The sequence below is a fragment of the Lissotriton helveticus genome, chromosome 3_2, assembly GCF_964261635.1.
Source record: "Lissotriton helveticus chromosome 3_2, aLisHel1.1, whole genome shotgun sequence".
Taxonomy (NCBI): Eukaryota; Metazoa; Chordata; class Amphibia; order Caudata; family Salamandridae; genus Lissotriton; species Lissotriton helveticus.
The window spans coordinates 269,327,074-269,347,151 of record NC_136062.1 but is presented as its reverse complement, the minus strand read 5'-3'; the positions used below and the strand labels follow the sequence as shown (position 1 = coordinate 269,347,151).

At 48.5% G+C, this 20,078-nt stretch overlaps 1 protein-coding gene across 2 annotated transcripts in view; it reads left to right on the top strand.

Moving 5' to 3' along the window:
• MYO1E (myosin IE) overlaps positions 1-20,078 on the top strand; it is a 616,637-nt gene that overhangs the window by 441,953 nt on the left and 154,606 nt on the right. For both annotated transcript variants that reach the window (XM_078685186.1, XM_078685185.1), the window contains exons 15-16: positions 2,306-2,391; positions 4,027-4,108. In XM_078685186.1, the coding sequence (XP_078541312.1) occupies positions 2,306-2,391; positions 4,027-4,108 (168 nt within the window). The remainder of the gene's footprint in view (positions 1-2,305; positions 2,392-4,026; positions 4,109-20,078) is intronic.

Below are 20,078 nucleotides of genomic sequence, written 5' to 3'. Positions count from 1 at the left end.
AATTTGGGTTGATTTAATTTGTTTTTGTTTTCATTTATATTAAGTTGGTTTTTGCGTTGGTTGCTACAGGCCATTTTAGAGTAGTAGAGTATTTTTAGATTGTTATTCAAGATTGAAAACGTTAGTGTCAGACTTCGACCAAAAACGTAGATCCCCTGCGAATCCTTGTCATTCGTGAGTGTTTCTGAAGTTGTCAAGGATTTGAATACCCACACGAGAAAGAAGTAGAAACAGAGAAGGGAATGGAAGAACACCAGAGTGGCCTATCCTGGAGGTGCGGAGTTCACCTGCAGAGGTAAGTGCTTACCCAATTTCAGGGCATAGGAAGTGGTAAAGAGATCAGTCGCATCTCAGATTCTCGGATGCAGAAGGGCAGGAGACTCTTCAAACAGCAGCAAACAGATGGTAAAACAATCAACATCCAAACACAAGGACAAATAGCTGAAGAGAAGTCCTCTGAGAATGAACCTAACCCAGAAAGAGAAGAGATAGAACAAAAAAGGTGGGATTGGATCAAAGCATTAATGAGAGATAATACACCTATGATTTGTTGTCTTGCAAAGCTATGTGCGCAGTGCAATCGAGCCTGTGTTCTACCACTATTGACCTAGAAGTGGATTCTTGAAGCTCCATGCACACCGTAGTCAGTAGTCAAATCTTTCCCAAATACTAGTCTTTCATAGCATTCAGACCCTTTGCATCCTGCATAAAGTGATTCTGTTGTTGATAGAGGCGTGACAGTGATAATTTGACTTCTAATGGAAGGTGCCCACAGGTCTCAGTTTGGGAAAATGTTTCTGTATGCCCTTCTCTTATCGCTGTAGGACAGAAATCCTGACACTTAGTTTAAAATAGGCTGAGAAGACTGTGTTATTACTGGCTAGTGTGCGCAGTGGTAGGTTTGGTTAGTTTCACTTTGGTAGGGAATGAGTTGTATTGTGTTAGTAATTTAGTTTAACTTGATCTGACTTGAGGAGGCGTGGTTCTTTTGCATTGGATTTAGATTGAATGTTGTACATTGTATTTTTGAATTGTTGAGGTTCTGTATGATATTGTACTATTTTGAAAAAAGGTGTAGAGCCATTTGTTGTGTATGCTTGAACACTGTCAAAATGTTTATGGGTAGAAGTGTTCTGCTAAATGAGTGCACCCATTTTTCAAGAACCATTTTGCTGGATATTATGTCAAAATATGACAATTTAAGCCCATCTGGTCCCAGTGAAGCTGCTCATGGTGGTTTGATATTGTATAGTTTGGTTTTATCCATTATGTCTTATTTTAAAATGATTGTATAAAGTTTCATAGATGTGAGGGTTTACTTATGGTGACAGATTTGCTAGAAGGTAAAAAGCTGTCTCGATCATAAATAAAATCCTACAATCTATATTATGAGCATTCGAGGTGTGGGGCATGGAACGTAATTAATTTATATAAAGAGCCACACTGGTGCCATATTATTTTGTTTTCAAATCATTTTTATTGGATTTTCAGGGAAAAGAATAAATGATAATAACAATAATAATAATAGCAATGATAATGTCAATTATAACGAAATGGAAAGAAAGAAAGAACTACAAAAGAAGATGAAGGAAATACTCAGTGGTTACAAATTAAGTGGCAGTTGAAGTTGCGGCTAGGTTAGAGAGATACAGGTGGTCTTTATATATGACATTCTTCTGTCGGTGTATCATAAAGTTACATTGCAGGTGTACAGTTGAGGACATAAAAGTGTGTATATGATGTAAAATAAGTACATCATGTTGGTACATCAATTACAGTAATATAGTAATCACAGTCACATATCCTAAGCACAAACCTAATGTAACAACAGCGATTAACAAGAAATTCTGACAAAACTACCTACTGTTGCTATATTTAACACTGTGAGATCAGACTCACTAACTAACAAAACAGCAGGATCATCTTTAAACATCAACCATCTAGTACTGGTCTCCCCTAGAGTCAAGATATCTAATTAGTCTCAATATATTACTTGAAATGTCTTCAAATTATGCCAGCCCACCAAACCGTTTATATCAGGATCACCCACCAGAATCATTATCGGGGCTAAATATACCAAATTTACTGTGCTCAGCAAAAGATTGATTAGTACGCCTTCCAGCCATTCCTTGCAGCTACAGAGACTGCCATTTTCCTTAAACTGTTTTTTCCTTTAGAACTTCCATTTCAGTTGTGAGTAATTTATTAACAACAAATGTGTGTGAGTTAAACCACTGAGAAATTAGAATGATTGATGTGCTGAAATATCCAGTGCTTGCTCAATTTTTGTTTCTAATTTTATTAGGTGTCTTACGACATGGATGGATTCTGCGAGAGAAATCGAGATGTCCTTTTCATGGACTTGATTGAGCTGATGCAGAGCAGTGAACTGTAAGTGGCCCTAGGAACAATATTATAATCTGGCAGTGAAGACTAATTATTTATTCCAAAAACTTCAGCATGCACCCAATATCCTTTGTTTTCAGTCTGCTTAAATGTGAATTATTCGTATCCACAGCTGACCATGACCTGGCTTGTGAGCATCGTACAAATTGTTAACAATTTCTGTTAGAATGACAGATGAGGAGTTTGGGGGCACAGCCTTTCTTGGTGAATTGATAAAGTCTACCTCTTGAATGTTTCTGAGATGGTGCAAGTAAATACAGCAGCGGCTTCTCCGTTAAGGCAAGGGAGCGTTGCCCCAGTGCTCTCTGATCAGTGCAAAAAGGAAAAATAAAATGATAATAATACAATGTTATTATCATTTTATTTTTCTGTACTCAGCCAGTTTAGAGCGAGGCTGGGCTGTCGTCAGCAGGGTGTAGGAGTGGTAGGCACCATAGATGCGCATGACTGTTTCGCCAGCTGTCTTAGGATGGCCAAACTGTTATGCGCACTTAGCATTTCCCAGGCTCCCAGGTTCTGTCTGAGCGGCAAACCAGGCTGCTCAGACCCATCACAACGCAGCTGTCATGCTGGTAATACCATTGCCAGTGTAGTTGTGATCGGCTATGGGGAGTCTGGGAGCCTGTGAGCTGCCGGGAGTCAGGAACGGAAGAGGACGGAGGGGAGGCGGCCAGCCGGAAAGTAAGTGATTTTAAATTTTATTTTCGGGCATGTGATTGGTGTGAACCCTCTGATATTATTACTTTTGATGATAAATCGCATTGTTAAGCACCACAGCTCCTGAGCATTTTTTGCCGATGCTAAGAAATAAGTTCAGGTGACGAGCACAGGGAAACGCAAGCACAAATTAAGCACTGAAAATTACATAAATATATATATATATATATATATATATATATATATATATATATATATATACATACATACATATATATATATATATATATATATATATATATATATATATATATATATATATATATATATATATATATATATATATATATATATATATATATATATATTTACAGAATCAGGTGAAATAGGTTGAGTGCCAAGTTTGGGATATGATCTTAGGTCTCCAATTTGCTAAGTAAGCAACTAATTCACTTGACCAAATGTTGAACATTCAGAGTTATGTTGAATTAATTACGCACATGAAATGGAATCCGTCAGTCAAAATTCTTTGTTTATCGATGCAGCTGTGCTAAGCTCAACGCTACTTATGAATTTTTGCTTATACATTTGTGCATATTTACTTCTATTTCGTTCCTAATCATACATATATATATTACCATTTTTGTATGTATGCTAGCATGTGTATGGTATTCACATATGCTGCTGACTTCAACCTATTTACATAATGCCTTGTGTGCAAGATCTAAGGGCATTCAATGTATGTGTGCAAGACAGTCTTTTTGAAGTTCAAATTATGTTATGTAAGGTGGTTTGGGCTTGGTGATTTGGGCAGTTTTTGAAACACCTTTAGATTATATTTTAAATATATGGCAAATTTTTTATGCCTCCAAACAGCTGATGGAATTGTAGTAATGTATTCAATAAAATCATAATTACTGTTAAAACAAGCTAAAATCAGTACAATCTGTTTGATTTTTCCAGACCATTCATAAAGGCCCTCTTTTCAGAAAATCTTCAGGCAGAGAAGAAAGGTCGCCCAACTACTGCCAGCAGTAAAATCAAGGTGTGTATTACAAGGGAGTAGCCAGAAAATTAAAATACCTCCCACTTGAACCATACCTCTACTCTCACCGAGTATATGAGGAAAGTAAACCCTACCCTCCTTAGGAGAGTTGATTCATCCTTTACTCGTTCATTTAGCCATACATACATACATCCTTTCGCAGATCCACCTATCATTATGTTCACATATACGTCTATCCATACTTTCACCGATCCATCCTTTCGCTTTTCCCCATCTTTCCATTCCTCATCCTTCCACTCATTCACCCTATATAACCTATTGTCCGTCTGTTCCTTCATCCATCCGTTTGTTTCGTATTCTAACCTACCATTCACCTTTTCTTCCTTATTTTCTTTTACCTTTCCTTACTTTCATCCTTCCTGTCTCCTCCTGTTTTTTCTTTCCTCCTTCTATTTACCTATTGTTTTTCTTTAATTGTTACTTACTTTTTCATGCTTACTTTTTCTATTTGACCCTTCGTGTTTTCTGCTATTTTCGTGATTTAATCCTTTTTTTCTTTCTCTTTCCTTTGCTGTCCACCTCCCACGACATTCTGCTATTTATTGCCTAATGGCATTAATTATGAGCAATTTATAACCTGATCTGCAGACAGAAGAGGCCCATAAACAACTAATAAATGTTTACAGTGACCAACTTCTTCACTCCATGGCACCCAATAGCAACCCCCGCTTAAGCCGCTTCCCTATGACTCTGTGTATTAAATTGATCTTTTTTATGATTGAATCATGCTAGTAGAGGGTTGGGTAAACCAGTATCCACCTTACATTCATTAAATTAAGACCCACATACTAATACAGATATTAAGGGTTTATAGTGACCTTTCTATGGTCTCGCAATAGCCAGAATATCTCTTAAAGATCTGTGTTGGGAAACATTTAAGTGGAAGTGTCCTGGAGCTTTCTGACTTAAAAATAATTAGCATTAGTCTGTCACCTTTTGGAATACGCTTCCTCTCTCTCTCATGGGACGGTTGGCAGTTGCCAAAATGGTGATGCTCCCTAGAATCCTATATGTCTTACAGAACACCCTATGTCCACTGCCTCCCCGAGTGTTTCGCACTTTGGACTCGCTCCTCACTTCCCTGCTCTGGGCGGGTGGGCGCAGCAGGGTAGCTTTATGCACAGTAGTGCGCTCATGGGAGGAGGGAGGCCTTGAGGCCCCGAGATTCGAACTATATTACTTCGCGGCGCAGCTCCTCCCGGCGGCGAGGTGGTTTGCGGAGGAACAGAACTGGGAACTGGCACTGCTAGCCGGTACGGCTAATGAAAGGGTTCTAAGAGAGGCCTTGATGCAGGGCCGAGGCACCGATGACACCTTACCGTATGTGGTGCGCCACACGGCCGAAATCTGGCAGCGGTTTGTTGAGAAGGTGTTGAGGCGAGCGCCGTTTCACAGGGAGCTTCCGATATGGATTTTGGCCCCGGTACTCCGGTTGGAAGAGACTATGTCCTACCGGGAGTGGCGCTCTGGTGGATGTGAGACACTAGCGGATCTCTACCCAGACGACTCTTTCCTATCCCTTGAACGAGCCAGGGAGTCCTTTGAGCTGGGAAGGGGGAAATACCTTCACTATCGGAGCCTCCAGGATGTGGCCAAGACAACATGGCCCCAGTACCCGGAGGCCCCTCCGGTTACGCATACCCTTGACATCATCTTGTCCTGTGGGCGAGGCAGACGATTGATCTCCCTTCTCTACTCGGCCATGCGCCTAGAATCAACCCCCCCGACGGCGCCGGCTTGGGAGGCAGACTTAGGGGTGTCACTGGAGCCGGACCAGGGGAAGCGAGTAGGGCTCTTAACTCACAAGGTCTCCTGCAACGCGCGTTTTAAACTTATACACTTTAACTTTCTCCACCGAACCTATATGACCCCTGTCTCCTTGCATCGTATCTCAGCCAATAGACGTCACACTTGCCCACGGTGTGGAGCGCAGAGAGCGGGCTTTCTGCACTTAGCATGGGTCTGCCCTCCAGTTCAGGACTTTTGGAGGAAAGTGGTGCCCCACATTGCCCGGGCCACGCATATCAAGCTCCTTTTAGACCCGCTCCATTGTCTCCTGGCGCTGATACCCAAGCCCAGGAAGAAAAAGCTGTCCTATAAGTTCTTGCAACTTCTATTGGGCCTAGCGAGGAGACGAGTGGCCATCACGTGGATGGGCCAAAGGGCACCCGACCTTTCCCTTTGGCTGAGAGATGCGAAAGAATGGGCTCTAGCTGAGGAGACGCACATGCAGCGTACTCGCAGAGATGAGAAATTGCAAGAGGATCTGCTTGCCTGGAGGGTGCTGTGCATGGAGGGGCTAACGGAGGATGAATCAGATGCCACCAGCGCTGAACTGTTTACTCCCACTGATCCGGAGTCCGACTGTGCTGGGGAGGGTTCAGAGATGGGCGGTCTCGATCAGGTGTAGGAGCCCATTGTACCCAAGCCGGGTTTCCTTGATATGTCTGCTTGTATACAGCAGTGATCCCCATAGGTCCAGTCTGCTTCATAAGATCCATGCCTTAGCTGGTCCCCACACTTGTGACTTTCTTCCTTAGAATCTGTACTACTGATGCCTTTGTTTTTTGGGGGTTTTTTGGTTATTGTTGAAATGTTATTTGCAATCAGAATTCAGAACGTAAAAATCAGCGAATGTATTGATGGTTTGGTATCATTAGTGCACAAATGCGCCTCCCTTATCCTCATTACATGCTTTGTTCCTACGCCGCCCAGCCTCCGGGATGTGGGCCGTATTTGGCTGTGTATTGTTCTAGAGACGGCGTGTTCTTATTCCTCTCACGTATGTGCTCTGGGTGTCATTGTAAGTTGTGCATACTCTATATTTTCGCAATAAAAACATATTTTCCCCCAAAAAAATAATTAGCATTACGTGCTTAAGCAAACCTTCTCGCACACTTATGGTTGACTGCATACGAAACCCTTTTGCCAGCCCTCTTTACTAGATTGTGTACTGTAGGCAGTACTTAATTTGTAAAAAAATAATAAATGCCAGGGCCCTCGTCAGGAGGTCACTGCAGCTTGCAAAACCCATTGCCCCCGCCAGTGCCAGTAGCAACACAACTATTAACCATTATACTCCTACAGGTGTGACTATTCCACGCCCCCAAGGCTATGAGATCGGCTTGGGCGACAGGTATTAGTCATTTTTAATTTATATTGAACTTTTTATTATAGCGCGAACGTAGCCCTCGTGGGTATCAGAGCGCTTTACATGTGGAGTATATGTCTGGTCAACAGGCAAACATATGCGTGAGAGCCGAACATGTCATAGCTAAAAAGAACAAGCATTTACAATGCAATGGTTTTGCCTTTGTTAAAGTTTGAGCTATTGGCATTGCTCTTGACATTATTTTTATTTATGTTTTTTTAACATAAATAAATGGCATTGTCATTTACAATGCCACTAGCTTTATCTCTCGCAAATGACACACACAAACACCCACAGAGAGCCCCCAACACACACTCAGAGGCCCCCCCACACACACACCCACACACACACCCACACAGAGCCCCCCCCACACACTGCAAGCCCCCCACACACTGCAAGCCCCCCCCACACACTGAGAGCCCCCCCCACACACTGAGAGCCCCCCCACACACTGAGAGCCCCCCACACACACTGAGAGCCCCCACACACACTGAGAGCCCCCACACACACACACACTGAGAGCCCCCACACACACTGAGAGCCCCCACACACACTGCAAGCCCCACACACTGTCTGGCAATGTACATCAGGCTCTCAGAGTTCCATACGGCTTTGGAGAGAGTTATTCTGCAACTGTTCATTATAAAGAATATATTCTTTCCCAACTATACATTAAAATGATATTGCAAGACACCTGCAGTTCCAAGACCTTTTTAAGTAACCCACTTTCGGACTCTTTCCCCTAGAAGGTCACAATGCTCCTTGGTGACTTGAATTGCCTTCCCCCAGCCTTCTATGTTATTCCTCCCAGCCCCCCACCCCCGCCCCTTCACGTCACCCAACGAATCCCCAGCTCTCCGCCTCACCTCGTGTCAGCCATTCAAAGTGCATTGCGCATTATAGCGCCAAGACGCCCCCTCTGCTGATGTCACACCTGGCATTCCTGCATGCATTCACTCACTCGCCTTGCACTGAAATATCTCCAAACAGTACACCTTGCAGGGGCCGGGTGCTTGATGTGAGGGACTGATATCTGCCCAGAGCCCTCACAAAATGCTGCATAAGGTTTAAAAGCCCACTGAGGTGCACAGAGCAGTGCAAGTTTGCGCATGTGTGTTGCACTGTGTGCTCCTCTGCCTGCGTGCGTGCGCGGGCCTCAGGTAGGCGGTGAAGGTGGGTGGGTCAACGTGACAGGATTATCCGGGATTGGCAGATTAAGAGACGGCCCTGAGTTGAGCGGGGTCACGGACAGAAATAAAGTTCCCAGAACTAGGAGAGGCCGGGCGGTCCTGTATCGGAGGGCCCCTTGGCGGTGAGAGGCCGGGATGAGGAGTGCGGGATGGAACAGGCTCCAAGGAGAAGCTCCTTCCTCAACCCCTGTGCAGGAACCTCAACCCCTAAGCAGGAACCTCTGACCGCTGCTGTGGATATGATGATTTATAGATCACCCCATATAGGGCTTTGATGTGTTATCATTGCCCAACAGGTGGTCCTGTTTTATTTCATTTTTATCTCAGGCGGATGAAAGGATGAGCCACACCTGTTGAGATGGGGACTCATGATATCGCTTGTGAAGATCTCTGCAGAGATACGTTTCATGGATTGGAAGCTTTGGCCAGCTATTTGCAAGTGGCTCTACGCTGCTGGTACATTAACGCACCGAGCTATCTTACTGGTAGGGAACCAGAGACGTGCTGGCTGCACTGATCGCTACACTTGGCAAAATATCTCACACAGATGTTTTTCATGGACTGGGGCATGTGTCTTACACATCTGTGTAGGAATTGAACTGATGCATGGAGCTGTTTTACATGGATTGAACCACAGACTGCAAATTACTCACACATCTCTCATGCGAACATATGAACCCTCGTTGCTGTAGGACATGGTGGAACCAGTGACGTGCAGCATCCATACCACTCTGCAGCAGGTGCATTCGTATTCGGAGCTATTTTATTGAAACTGTCGACTTGCGAAATACATATAGAGCTGTGCAGCAGGCGCATTGACACCCTCCGCTATCTCACATGGGGACCTACACCCTGCTTGAAGATCTGTGCTGGAGGCGTATTAATTGCTTGACACGTGTTTCATGGATGGTACTCGGGAACTTGCAGTCTGCACAAAGTTCTGCAGGAGGAGTATAGTAACCACAGAGCTATCCAGCCAGGATCCTGGCTTGCTGCCTATAGGCCGCAGACACGAGCATCTCTACAGCAGGTGCATGGACAGCCTGAGCTGTTTTACATGGATTGAACCGTCGTCACAGAATGGTGCAATTCTGCAGAAGGAGCAGTGAACACACATCTACATAACCGGGATTGTGACTGCAGCTAGCGCATTGACATACTGAGCTGTCTTGATTGGATTGGCCACTTACCGTGATTGCAGGACGAGTAGGGACTGCGGAGCTCTGTACCTGGGACTGGTACTTGTGACCTACAGTGGGGCGCGGTGGTCACGCACACGTTCTCCCCAGCAGGCGCATTTACCGCCTGAGATGAATTGGAACCGCTGAAACGCAGGATGTGTGAGAATCTGCAGGAGGACCGGTGACTACAGAGCTATTGACCTGGGATGGGCACTTGGTGACATGCAGATCACACGGTCAAACTCTTTCTCTCCAGTAGGCGCATTGACCGTCTAAGTTGTCCTGCACGTATTGGACCTGGTAGCTTCCAGGCTACACACGGATCTGCAGTAGGACAACCGACCCTAGATTTATTTTCCCGGGACTAGTACTTTGGAGCCGTAGATGCTATTCACACACGCCGCAGCAGGCGCGTTAGCACTCTGAGCTGCCTTGCGTGCATCGGCTGCGGTAACTTGCAGGGCTCTCGGCCCGGGCCTCTCCTCTCCCGCCCAGCCCTGGGAAGCTCCTGAGGGGGATGGCTCGGCCCCTCCCCCCGCTGCTCACCAGCCCCCGGGGTCTGTAAGGGGTCTTCCTCGCCCTCACAATGATCGCATACGTGCAGTGCATAGAGCTGTGCAGCAGGCGCATTGACACCCTCCGCTATCTCACATGGGGACCTACACCCTGCTTGAAGATCTGTGCTGGAGGCGTATTAATTGCTTGACGTGTGTTTCATGGATGGTACTCGGGAACTTGCAGTCTGCACAAAGTTCTGCAGGAGGAGTATAGTAACCACAGAGCTATCCAGCCAGGATCCTGGCTTGCTGCCTATAGGCCGCAGACACGAGCATCTCTACAGCAGGTGCATGGACAGCCTGAGCTGTTTTACATGGATTGAACCGTCGTCACAGAATGGTGCAATTCTGCAGAAGGAGCAGTGAACACACATCTACATAACCGGGATTGTGACTGCAGCTAGCGCATTGACAAACTGAGCTGTCTTGATTGGATTGGCCACTTACCGTGATTGCAGGACGAGTAGGGACTGCGGAGCTCTGTACCTGGGACTGGTACTTGTGACCTACAGTGGGGCGCGGTGGTCACGCACACGTTCTCCCCAGCAGGCGCATTTACCGTCTGAGATGAATTGGAACCGCTGAAACGCAGGATGTGTGAGAATCTGCAGGAGGACCGGTGACTACAGAGCTATTGACCTGGGATGGGCACTTGGTGACATGCAGATCACACGGTCAAACTCTTTCTCTCCAGTAGGCGCATTGACCGTCTAAGTTGTCCTGCACGTATTGGACCTGGTAGCTTCCAGGCTACACACGGATCTGCAGTAGGACAACCGACCCTAGATTTATTTTCCCGGGACTAGTACTTTGGAGCCGTAGATGCTATTCACACACGCCGCAGCAGGCGCGTTAGCACTCTGAGCTGCCTTGCGTGCATCGGCTGCGGTAACTTGCAGGGCTCTCGGCCCGGGCCTCTCCTCTCCCGCCCAGCCCTGGGAAGCTCCTGAGGGGGATGGCTCGGCCCCTCCCCCCGCTGCTCACCAGCCCCCGGGGTCTGTAAGGGGTCTTCCTCGCCCTCACAATGATCGCATACGTGCAGTGCATAGAGCTGTGCAGCAGGCGCATTGACACCCTCCGCTATCTCACATGGGGACCTACACCCTGCTTGAAGATCTGTGCTGGAGGCGTATTAATTGCTTGACGCGTGTTTCATGGATGGTACTCGGGAACTTGCAGTCTGCACAAAGTTCTGCAGGAGGAGTATAGTAACCACAGAGCTATCCAGCCAGGATCCTGGCTTGCTGCCTATAGGCCGCAGACACGAGCATCTCTACAGCAGGTGCATGGACAGCCTGAGCTGTTTTACATGGATTGAACCGTCGTCACAGAATGGTGCAATTCTGCAGAAGGAGCAGTGAACACACATCTACATAACCGGGATTGTGACTGCAGCTAGCGCATTGACAAACTGAGCTGTCTTGATTGGATTGGCCACTTACCGTGATTGCAGGACGAGTAGGGACTGCGGAGCTCTGTACCTGGGACTGGTACTTGTGACCTACAGTGGGGCGCGGTGGTCACGCACACGTTCTCCCCAGCAGGCGCATTTACCGCCTGAAATGAATTGGAACCGCTGAAACGCAGGATGTGTGAGAATCTGCAGGAGGACCGGTGACTACAGAGCTATTGACCTGGGATGGGCACTTGGTGACATGCAGATCACACGGTCAAACTCTTTCTCTCCAGTAGGCGCATTGACCGTCTAAGTTGTCCTGCACGTATTGGACCTGGTAGCTTCCAGGCTACACACGGATCTGCAGTAGGACAACCGACCCTAGATTTATTTTCCCGGGACTAGTACTTTGGAGCCGTAGATGCTATTCACACACGCCGCAGCAGGCGCGTTAGCACTCTGAGCTGCCTTGCGTGCATCGGCTGCGGTAACTTGCAGGGCTCTCGGCCCGGGCCTCTCCTCTCCCGCCCAGCCCTGGGAAGCTCCTGAGGGGGATGGCTCGGCCCCTCCCCCCGCTGCTCACCAGCCCCCGGGGTCTGTAAGGGGTCTTCCTCGCCCTCACAATGATCGCATACGTGCAGTGCATAGAGCTGTGCAGCAGGCGCATTGACACCCTCCGCTATCTCACATGGGGACCTACACCCTGCTTGAAGATCTGTGCTGGAGGCGTATTAATTGCTTGACGCGTGTTTCATGGATGGTACTCGGGAACTTGCAGTCTGCACAAAGTTCTGCAGGAGGAGTATAGTAACCACAGAGCTATCCAGCCAGGATCCTGGCTTGCTGCCTATAGGCCGCAGACACGAGCATCTCTACAGCAGGTGCATGGACAGCCTGAGCTGTTTTACATGGATTGAACCGTCGTCACAGAATGGTGCAATTCTGCAGAAGGAGCAGTGAACACACATCTACATAACCGGGATTGTGACTGCAGCTAGCGCATTGACAAACTGAGCTGTCTTGATTGGATTGGCCACTTACCGTGATTGCAGGACGAGTAGGGACTGCGGAGCTCTGTACCTGGGACTGGTACTTGTGACCTACAGTGGGGCGCGGTGGTCACGCACACGTTCTCCCCAGCAGGCGCATTTACCGCCTGAGATGAATTGGAACCGCTGAAACGCAGGATGTGTGAGAATCTGCAGGAGGACCGGTGACTACAAAGCTATTGACCTGGGATGGGCACTTGGTGACATGCAGATCACACGGTCAAACTCTTTCTCTCCAGTAGGCGCATTGACCGTCTAAGTTGTCCTGCACGCATTGGACCTGGTAGCTTCCAGGCTACACACGGATCTGCAGTAGGACAACCGACCCTAGATTTATTTTCCCGGGACTAGTACTTTGGAGCCGTAGATGCTATTCACACACGCCGCAGCAGGCGCGTTAGCACTCTGAGCTGCCTTGCGTGCATCGGCTGCGGTAACTTGCAGGGCTCTCGGCCCGGGCCTCTCCTCTCCCGCCCAGCCCTGGGAAGCTCCTGAGGGGGATGGCTCGGCCCCTCCCCCCGCTGCTCACCAGCCCCCGGGGTCTGTAAGGGGTCTTCCTCGCCCTCACAATGATCGCATACGTGCAGTGCATAGAGCTGTGCAGCAGGCGCATTGACACCCTCCGCTATCTCACATGGGGACCTACACCCTGCTTGAAGATCTGTGCTGGAGGCGTATTAATTGCTTGACGCGTGTTTCATGGATGGTACTCGGGAACTTGCAGTCTGCACAAAGTTCTGCAGGAGGAGTATAGTAACCACAGACCTATCCAGCCAGGAACCTGGCTTGCTGCCTATAGGGCGCAGACACGAGCATCTCTACAGCAGGTGCATGGACAGCCTGAGCTGTTTTACATGGATTGAACCGTCGTCACAGAATGGTGCAATTCTGCAGAAGGAGCAGTGAACACACATCTACATAACCGGGATTGTGACTGCAGCTAGCGCATTGACAAACTGAGCTGTCTTGATTGGATTGGCCACTTACCGTGATTGCAGGACGAGTAGGGACTGCGGAGCTCTGTACCTGGGACTGGTAGTTGTGACCTACAGTGGGGCGCGGTGGTCACGCACACGTTCTCCCCAGCAGGCGCATTTACCGCCTGAGATGAATTGGAACTGCTGAAACGCAGGATGTGTGAGAATCTGCAGGAGGACCGGTGACTACAGAGCTATTGACCTGGGGTGGGCACTTGGTGACATGCAGATCACACGGTCAAACTCTTTCTCTCCAGTAGGCGCATTGACCGTCTAAGTTGTCCTGCACGTATTGGACCTGGTAGCTTCCAGGCTACACACGGATCTGCAGTAGGACAACCGACCCTAGATTTATTTTCCCGGGACTAGTACTTTGGAGCCGTAGATGCTATTCACACACGCCGCAGCAGGCGCGTTAGCACTCTGAGCTGCCTTGCGTGCATCGGCTGCGGTAACTTGCAGGGCTCTCGGCCCGGGCCTCTCCTCTCCCGCCCAGCCCTGGGAAGCTCCTGAGGGGGATGGCTCGGCCCCTCCCCCCGCTGCTCACCAGCCCCCGGGGTCTGTAAGGGGTCTTCCTCGCCCTCACAATGATCGCATACGTGCAGTGCATAGAGCTGTGCAGCAGGCGCATTGACACCCTCCGCTATCTCACATGGGGACCTACACCCTGCTTGAAGATCTGTGCTGGAGGCGTATTAATTGCTTGACACGTGTTTCATGGATGGTACTCGGGAACTTGCAGTCTGCACAAAGTTCTGCAGGAGGAGTATAGTAACCACAGAGCTATCCAGCCAGGATCCTGGCTTGCTGCCTATAGGCCGCAGACACGAGCATCTCTACAGCAGGTGCATGGACAGCCTGAGCTGTTTTACATGGATTGAACCGTCGTCACAGAATGGTGCAATTCTGCAGAAGGAGCAGTGAACACACATCTACATAACCGGGATTGTGACTGCAGCTAGCGCATTGACAAACTGAGCTGTCTTGATTGGATTGGCCACTTACCGTGATTGCAGGACGAGTAGGGACTGCGGAGCTCTGTACCTGGGACTGGTACTTGTGACCTACAGTGGGGCGCGGTGGTCACGCACACGTTCTCCCCAGCAGGCGCATTTACCGCCTGAGATGAATTGGAACCGCTGAAACGCAGGATGTGTGAGAATCTGCAGGAGGACCGGTGACTACAGAGCTATTGACCTGGGATGGGCACTTGGTGACATGCAGATCACACGGTCAAACTCTTTCTCTCCAGTAGGCGCATTGACCGTCTAAGTTGTCCTGCACGCATTGGACCTGGTAGCTTCCAGGCTACACACGGATCTGCAGTAGGACAACCGACCCTAGATTTATTTTCCCGGGACTAGTACTTTGGAGCCGTAGATGCTATTCACACACGCCGCAGCAGGCGCGTTAGCACTCTGAGCTGCCTTGCGTGCATCGGCTGCGGTAACTTGCAGGGCTCTCGGCCCGGGCCTCTCCTCTCCCGCCCAGCCCTGGGAAGCTCCTGAGGGGGATGGCTCGGCCCCTCCCCCCGCTGCTCACCAGCCCCCGGGGTCTGTAAGGGGTCTTCCTCGCCCTCACAATGATCGCATACGTGCAGTGCATAGAGCTGTGCAGCAGGCGCATTGACACCCTCCGCTATCTCACATGGGGACCTACACCCTGCTTGAAGATCTGTGCTGGAGGCGTATTAATTGCTTGACGCGTGTTTCATGGATGGTACTCGGGAACTTGCAGTCTGCACAAAGTTCTGCAGGAGGAGTATAGTAACCACAGACCTATCCAGCCAGGATCCTGGCTTGCTGCCTATAGGCCGCAGACACGAGCATCTCTACAGCAGGTGCATGGACAGCCTGAGCTGTTTTACATGGATTGAACCGTCGTCACAGAATGGTGCAATTCTGCAGAAGGAGCAGTGAACACACATCTACATAACCGGGATTGTGACTGCAGCTAGCGCATTGACAAACTGAGCTGTCTTGATTGGATTGGCCACTTACCGTGATTGCAGGACGAGTAGGGACTGCGGAGCTCTGTACCTGGGACTGGTAGTTGTGACCTACAGTGGGGCGCGGTGGTCACGCACACGTTCTCCCCAGCAGGCGCATTTACCGCCTGAGATGAATTGGAACCGCTGAAACGCAGGATGTGTGAGAATCTGCAGGAGGACCGGTGACTACAGAGCTATTGACCTGGGGTGGGCACTTGGTGACATGCAGATCACACGGTCAAACTCTTTCTCTCCAGTAGGCGCATTGACCGTCTAAGTTGTCCTGCACGTATTGGACCTGGTAGCTTCCAGGCTACACACGGATCTGCAGTAGGACAACCGACCCTAGATTTATTTTCCCGGGACTAGTACTTTGGAGCCGTAGATGCTATTCACACACGCCGCAGCAGGCGCGTTAGCACTCTGAGCTGCCTTGCGTGCATCGGCTGCGGTAACTTGCAGGGCTCTCGGCCCGGGCCTCTCCTCTCCCGCCCAGCCCTGGGAAGCTCCTGAGGGGGATGGCTCGGCCCCTCCCCCCGCTGCTCACCAGCCCCCGGGGTCTGTAAGGGGTCTTCCTCGCCCTCACAATGATCGCATACGTGCAGTGCATAGAGCTGTGCAGCAGGCGCATTGACACCCTCCGCTATCTCACATGGGGACCTACACCCTGCTTGAAGATCTGTGCTGGAGGCGTATTAATTGCTTGACACGTGTTTCATGGATGGTACTCGGGAACTTGCAGTCTGCACAAAGTTCTGCAGGAGGAGTATAGTAACCACAGAGCTATCCAGCCAGGATCCTGGCTTGCTGCCTATAGGCCGCAGACACGAGCATCTCTACAGCAGGTGCATGGACAGCCTGAGCTGTTTTACATGGATTGAACCGTCGTCACAGAATGGTGCAATTCTGCAGAAGGAGCAGTGAACACACATCTACATAACCGGGATTGTGACTGCAGCTAGCGCATTGACAAACTGAGCTGTCTTGATTGGATTGGCCACTTACCGTGATTGCAGGACGAGTAGGGACTGCGGAGCTCTGTACCTGGGACTGGTAGTTGTGACCTACAGTGGGGCGCGGTGGTCACGCACACGTTCTCCCCAGCAGGCGCATTTACCGCCTGAGATGAATTGGAACCGCTGAAACGCAGGATGTGTGAGAATCTGCAGGAGGACCGGTGACTACAGAGCTATTGACCTGGGGTGGGCACTTGGTGACATGCAGATCACACGGTCAAACTCTTTCTCTCCAGTAGGCGCATTGACCGTCTAAGTTGTCCTGCACGTATTGGACCTGGTAGCTTCCAGGCTACACACGGATCTGCAGTAGGACAACCGACCCTAGATTTATTTTCCCGGGACTAGTACTTTGGAGCTGTAGATGCTATTCACACACGCCGCAGCAGGCGCGTTAGCACTCTGAGCTGCCTTGCGTGCATCGGCTGCGGTAACTTGCAGGGCTCTCGGCCCGGGCCTCTCCTCTCCCGCCCAGCCCTGGGAAGCTCCTGAGGGGGATGGCTCGGCCCCTCCCCCCGCTGCTCACCAGCCCCCGGGGTCTGTAAGGCGGCTCCAAGCGGGCCTCTGCCGAGGATCACACGCTGTGGACAGGTGAGAGCGGCGCCCGTAGTTGGAGGCATAGAGCACTGACCCATCGGAGGCTTGGGGCGGCCATGTTGAGTTCCCGCGATGCAGTCAGTGCTCAGATTCCTCAGTACGATGTTCAGAAGGATGCGTGCAAAAGGTAATCAAAGTCTCCAATGAAGACGAACGAAACCACGCCCAGGGAAAAAAACGCGGGAACGCCCCCGAATCTGCTCCGGCCTTGACGGACAGATCCGGCTCCCAATGGCTAGCCTCCATTTATGGAGCTAGCCAATGGCAGCCGGGGGTGGGTCATCTATCCCACAGTATACTCATAACGTTTTTAGCGCATGCGCACTACGTGCGCACTTGCCGGCAAAACCCAAAAAAGGAGGTTAACAGGTATTGGACTGGTATAGAGCCAGTACTATAAAGGACAGTCTACATCAGAGTTTGTTATCAATACCATTCCAATGTCACTGCTATATTGACTTAGGGTAAGAACTTAGTCAGAAGATAAGATTTGGCTTCTCTTTTTTAAGTCTGGATGTAATTGAGGGATATAATATCATCTGGAGAGGCGATTTTGAGATATAGCTGAGTATGGTTTGCTAGTGGTTCCAGGAATAGGTTAAAGAGAATGGGGAGAGAGAGCATCCTTGAGGAACACCAAGAGTTATCTCGTTTGACTTAGAGAGAGATTGATCAATTTTGACTCTTGAGGATCGGTTTTGGAGCAATGAAGAGAACCATCATAATACGACCCCTGATATGCCCATAATTTGTTTCAGTAGGTTGTCGTGTTTGATGGTGTAACAAGCTGTTGTTGTGCCATCTCCAAGTTACACAAACAGCGCCACCATGTGGCAAACTGTCATAAGTACCGTTGTTGACAATTAAGGGCCGGTACTGAGCACCAGAAACCACCGGCTCAAATTAGGCATTGAGGGTAAGAGAGAAGATCTGCCTTTCTGTGCCTGATTCAAAGCACCACTTTTGGGAGGGTAAACTAGCGTTTGTAGCACCCATAATATGAGCTGAGATGTTCAACAAAATAGGTTTTTGTCAAGAAAAAGCGATAGGTGCCACTGGCAACTACTAAAAAATGAAAAACGTGCAGAAAAAGTGTTTTTAAATGTGTTGAAAACCTTCACCATTTAGGTAATGTTTTTGACATTGTTGGCTTCTGCCCAGTGAGATGAGAGTGAGATTGTCGTGGCACTTGTGTTTTTAATTCACATTAACTGATTTTTCAATCACGTTAATTGATTCTTGAGGGTGATGAATGCGATTAAATTTTAGATAACCGGATGTCTTACAGCTGCACATTATACCCTAGCAAATGCCACAACATGTTTTAAGAACTACTGTTGAATTTACCACAGCTTGACATAACTTGTGAAGAACAACACTTGCATCTGAATGTCCCATTGTACATGGGGGTCCATTCCAGGCCTCATGTTGAAATCTTCTGAGCGGCAACTTTGGTGAATACTGCTCCAGCATTTTTAATCCCTTTTGCTAACCTATAATGGTTCATATTAAAGAGCTGCCTTGTACTCCAAGGTGTTGAGGACAATGTCTTAGGGCCATACATCATAGTCTTTTTAATGTTAGCAACCCTGACACAATGCCCAGCACCCAGAACCAATGTGCAGTTATTAAACATTCTGCAAAGCACATTTTGCTGCTTTGCCTGTTTTTGATGCAAAGCCAAATTTAAAAGAGGACATTCTTTTGACTGTCAGCTCTTTTTATCTTGTAATCTTTTCAGCCCCAAGGCATGCACCTTTCAGGCCATATACTCCAAGCTGGCATTTAGACGCATCTGCAGAATGTGCACCACCATCGTCATTTACATAAAGGTTCTTCAGCTGCAGCCATTTTGGTTTTGCTTCTGCTACAGAAATGTGATTCTACCTATCACATAACCCTGCAGTTGGTTGTACTATATATAATCGCCTTTGCTGAGTTCCATACACTAGATTGTTAGAAATTAAAGGTTATTCCTTTTGAACCAGGAAATGACTAAAACCTAACTGACTGTTCACTGTTTCCTTGTTCTTCGTTTGCTACAATCTCTTAAGCTTTTGACACCAGTATCAATGTTGACTTTCTGTTTATACTATTTTGGTTGCATAACACAAGTGAGCATGTTGTTATATCTGCTTTTGCTTTGAATGTTTGCTGTAGTTATTACATAAGGTCAGGAATAAACTCACATCAGCAAGAAGGCATATAAAGCAGTGCTAAACAGCTAGTGTAAAGGAAGATTCATGCAGCTCATCATTGCATCCCTTCCGGTTATCTTCAGTTTTTATAGCCTGTAAAAGAGGAGGGGACTTGAGCCTATGGCCAGTTAACTGGTATATTTTTGGTCGCTTGTCAACGCTTACCATGCACACAAGAAATTATTGTATGCAATTGTGCTACTAAAGCATTGAAGGAAAATGTTATATTCAAGTTGGATACTGAGTATAGTACGAGTATGGAAAGTATAAATGATTGGAATAGTTTGAGAAGGTTTTGTCAGCCGCGGTGCGTCCATTGGGGCGTAGGGGCGTAGCCCCACTAAGCCACATGGACGCACCGTGGTATTTTTGGCAATAATAATTACCTCTGTGTAATATTAGCGCTACCGGCCGGGAATCCACCGGGAGTGGGACACACCCGACTCAATCGGGAGTGCGTAGGGGGTGGGGCTGGCTGGGCTGCTGCAGCTTGAGTGACAGTCCACACTCAGCTGCAGCAGTACTGCGCATGACAAGTTTAGGTGCCACCTTGCCCGAGCATGCGCGCTAGACTTTCCCCATAGAGAGGGGTGCTGCTTCTTACAGCAGCGCCGCCGCTGAAAACAGGTTGAAAAAGGGCGAGTACT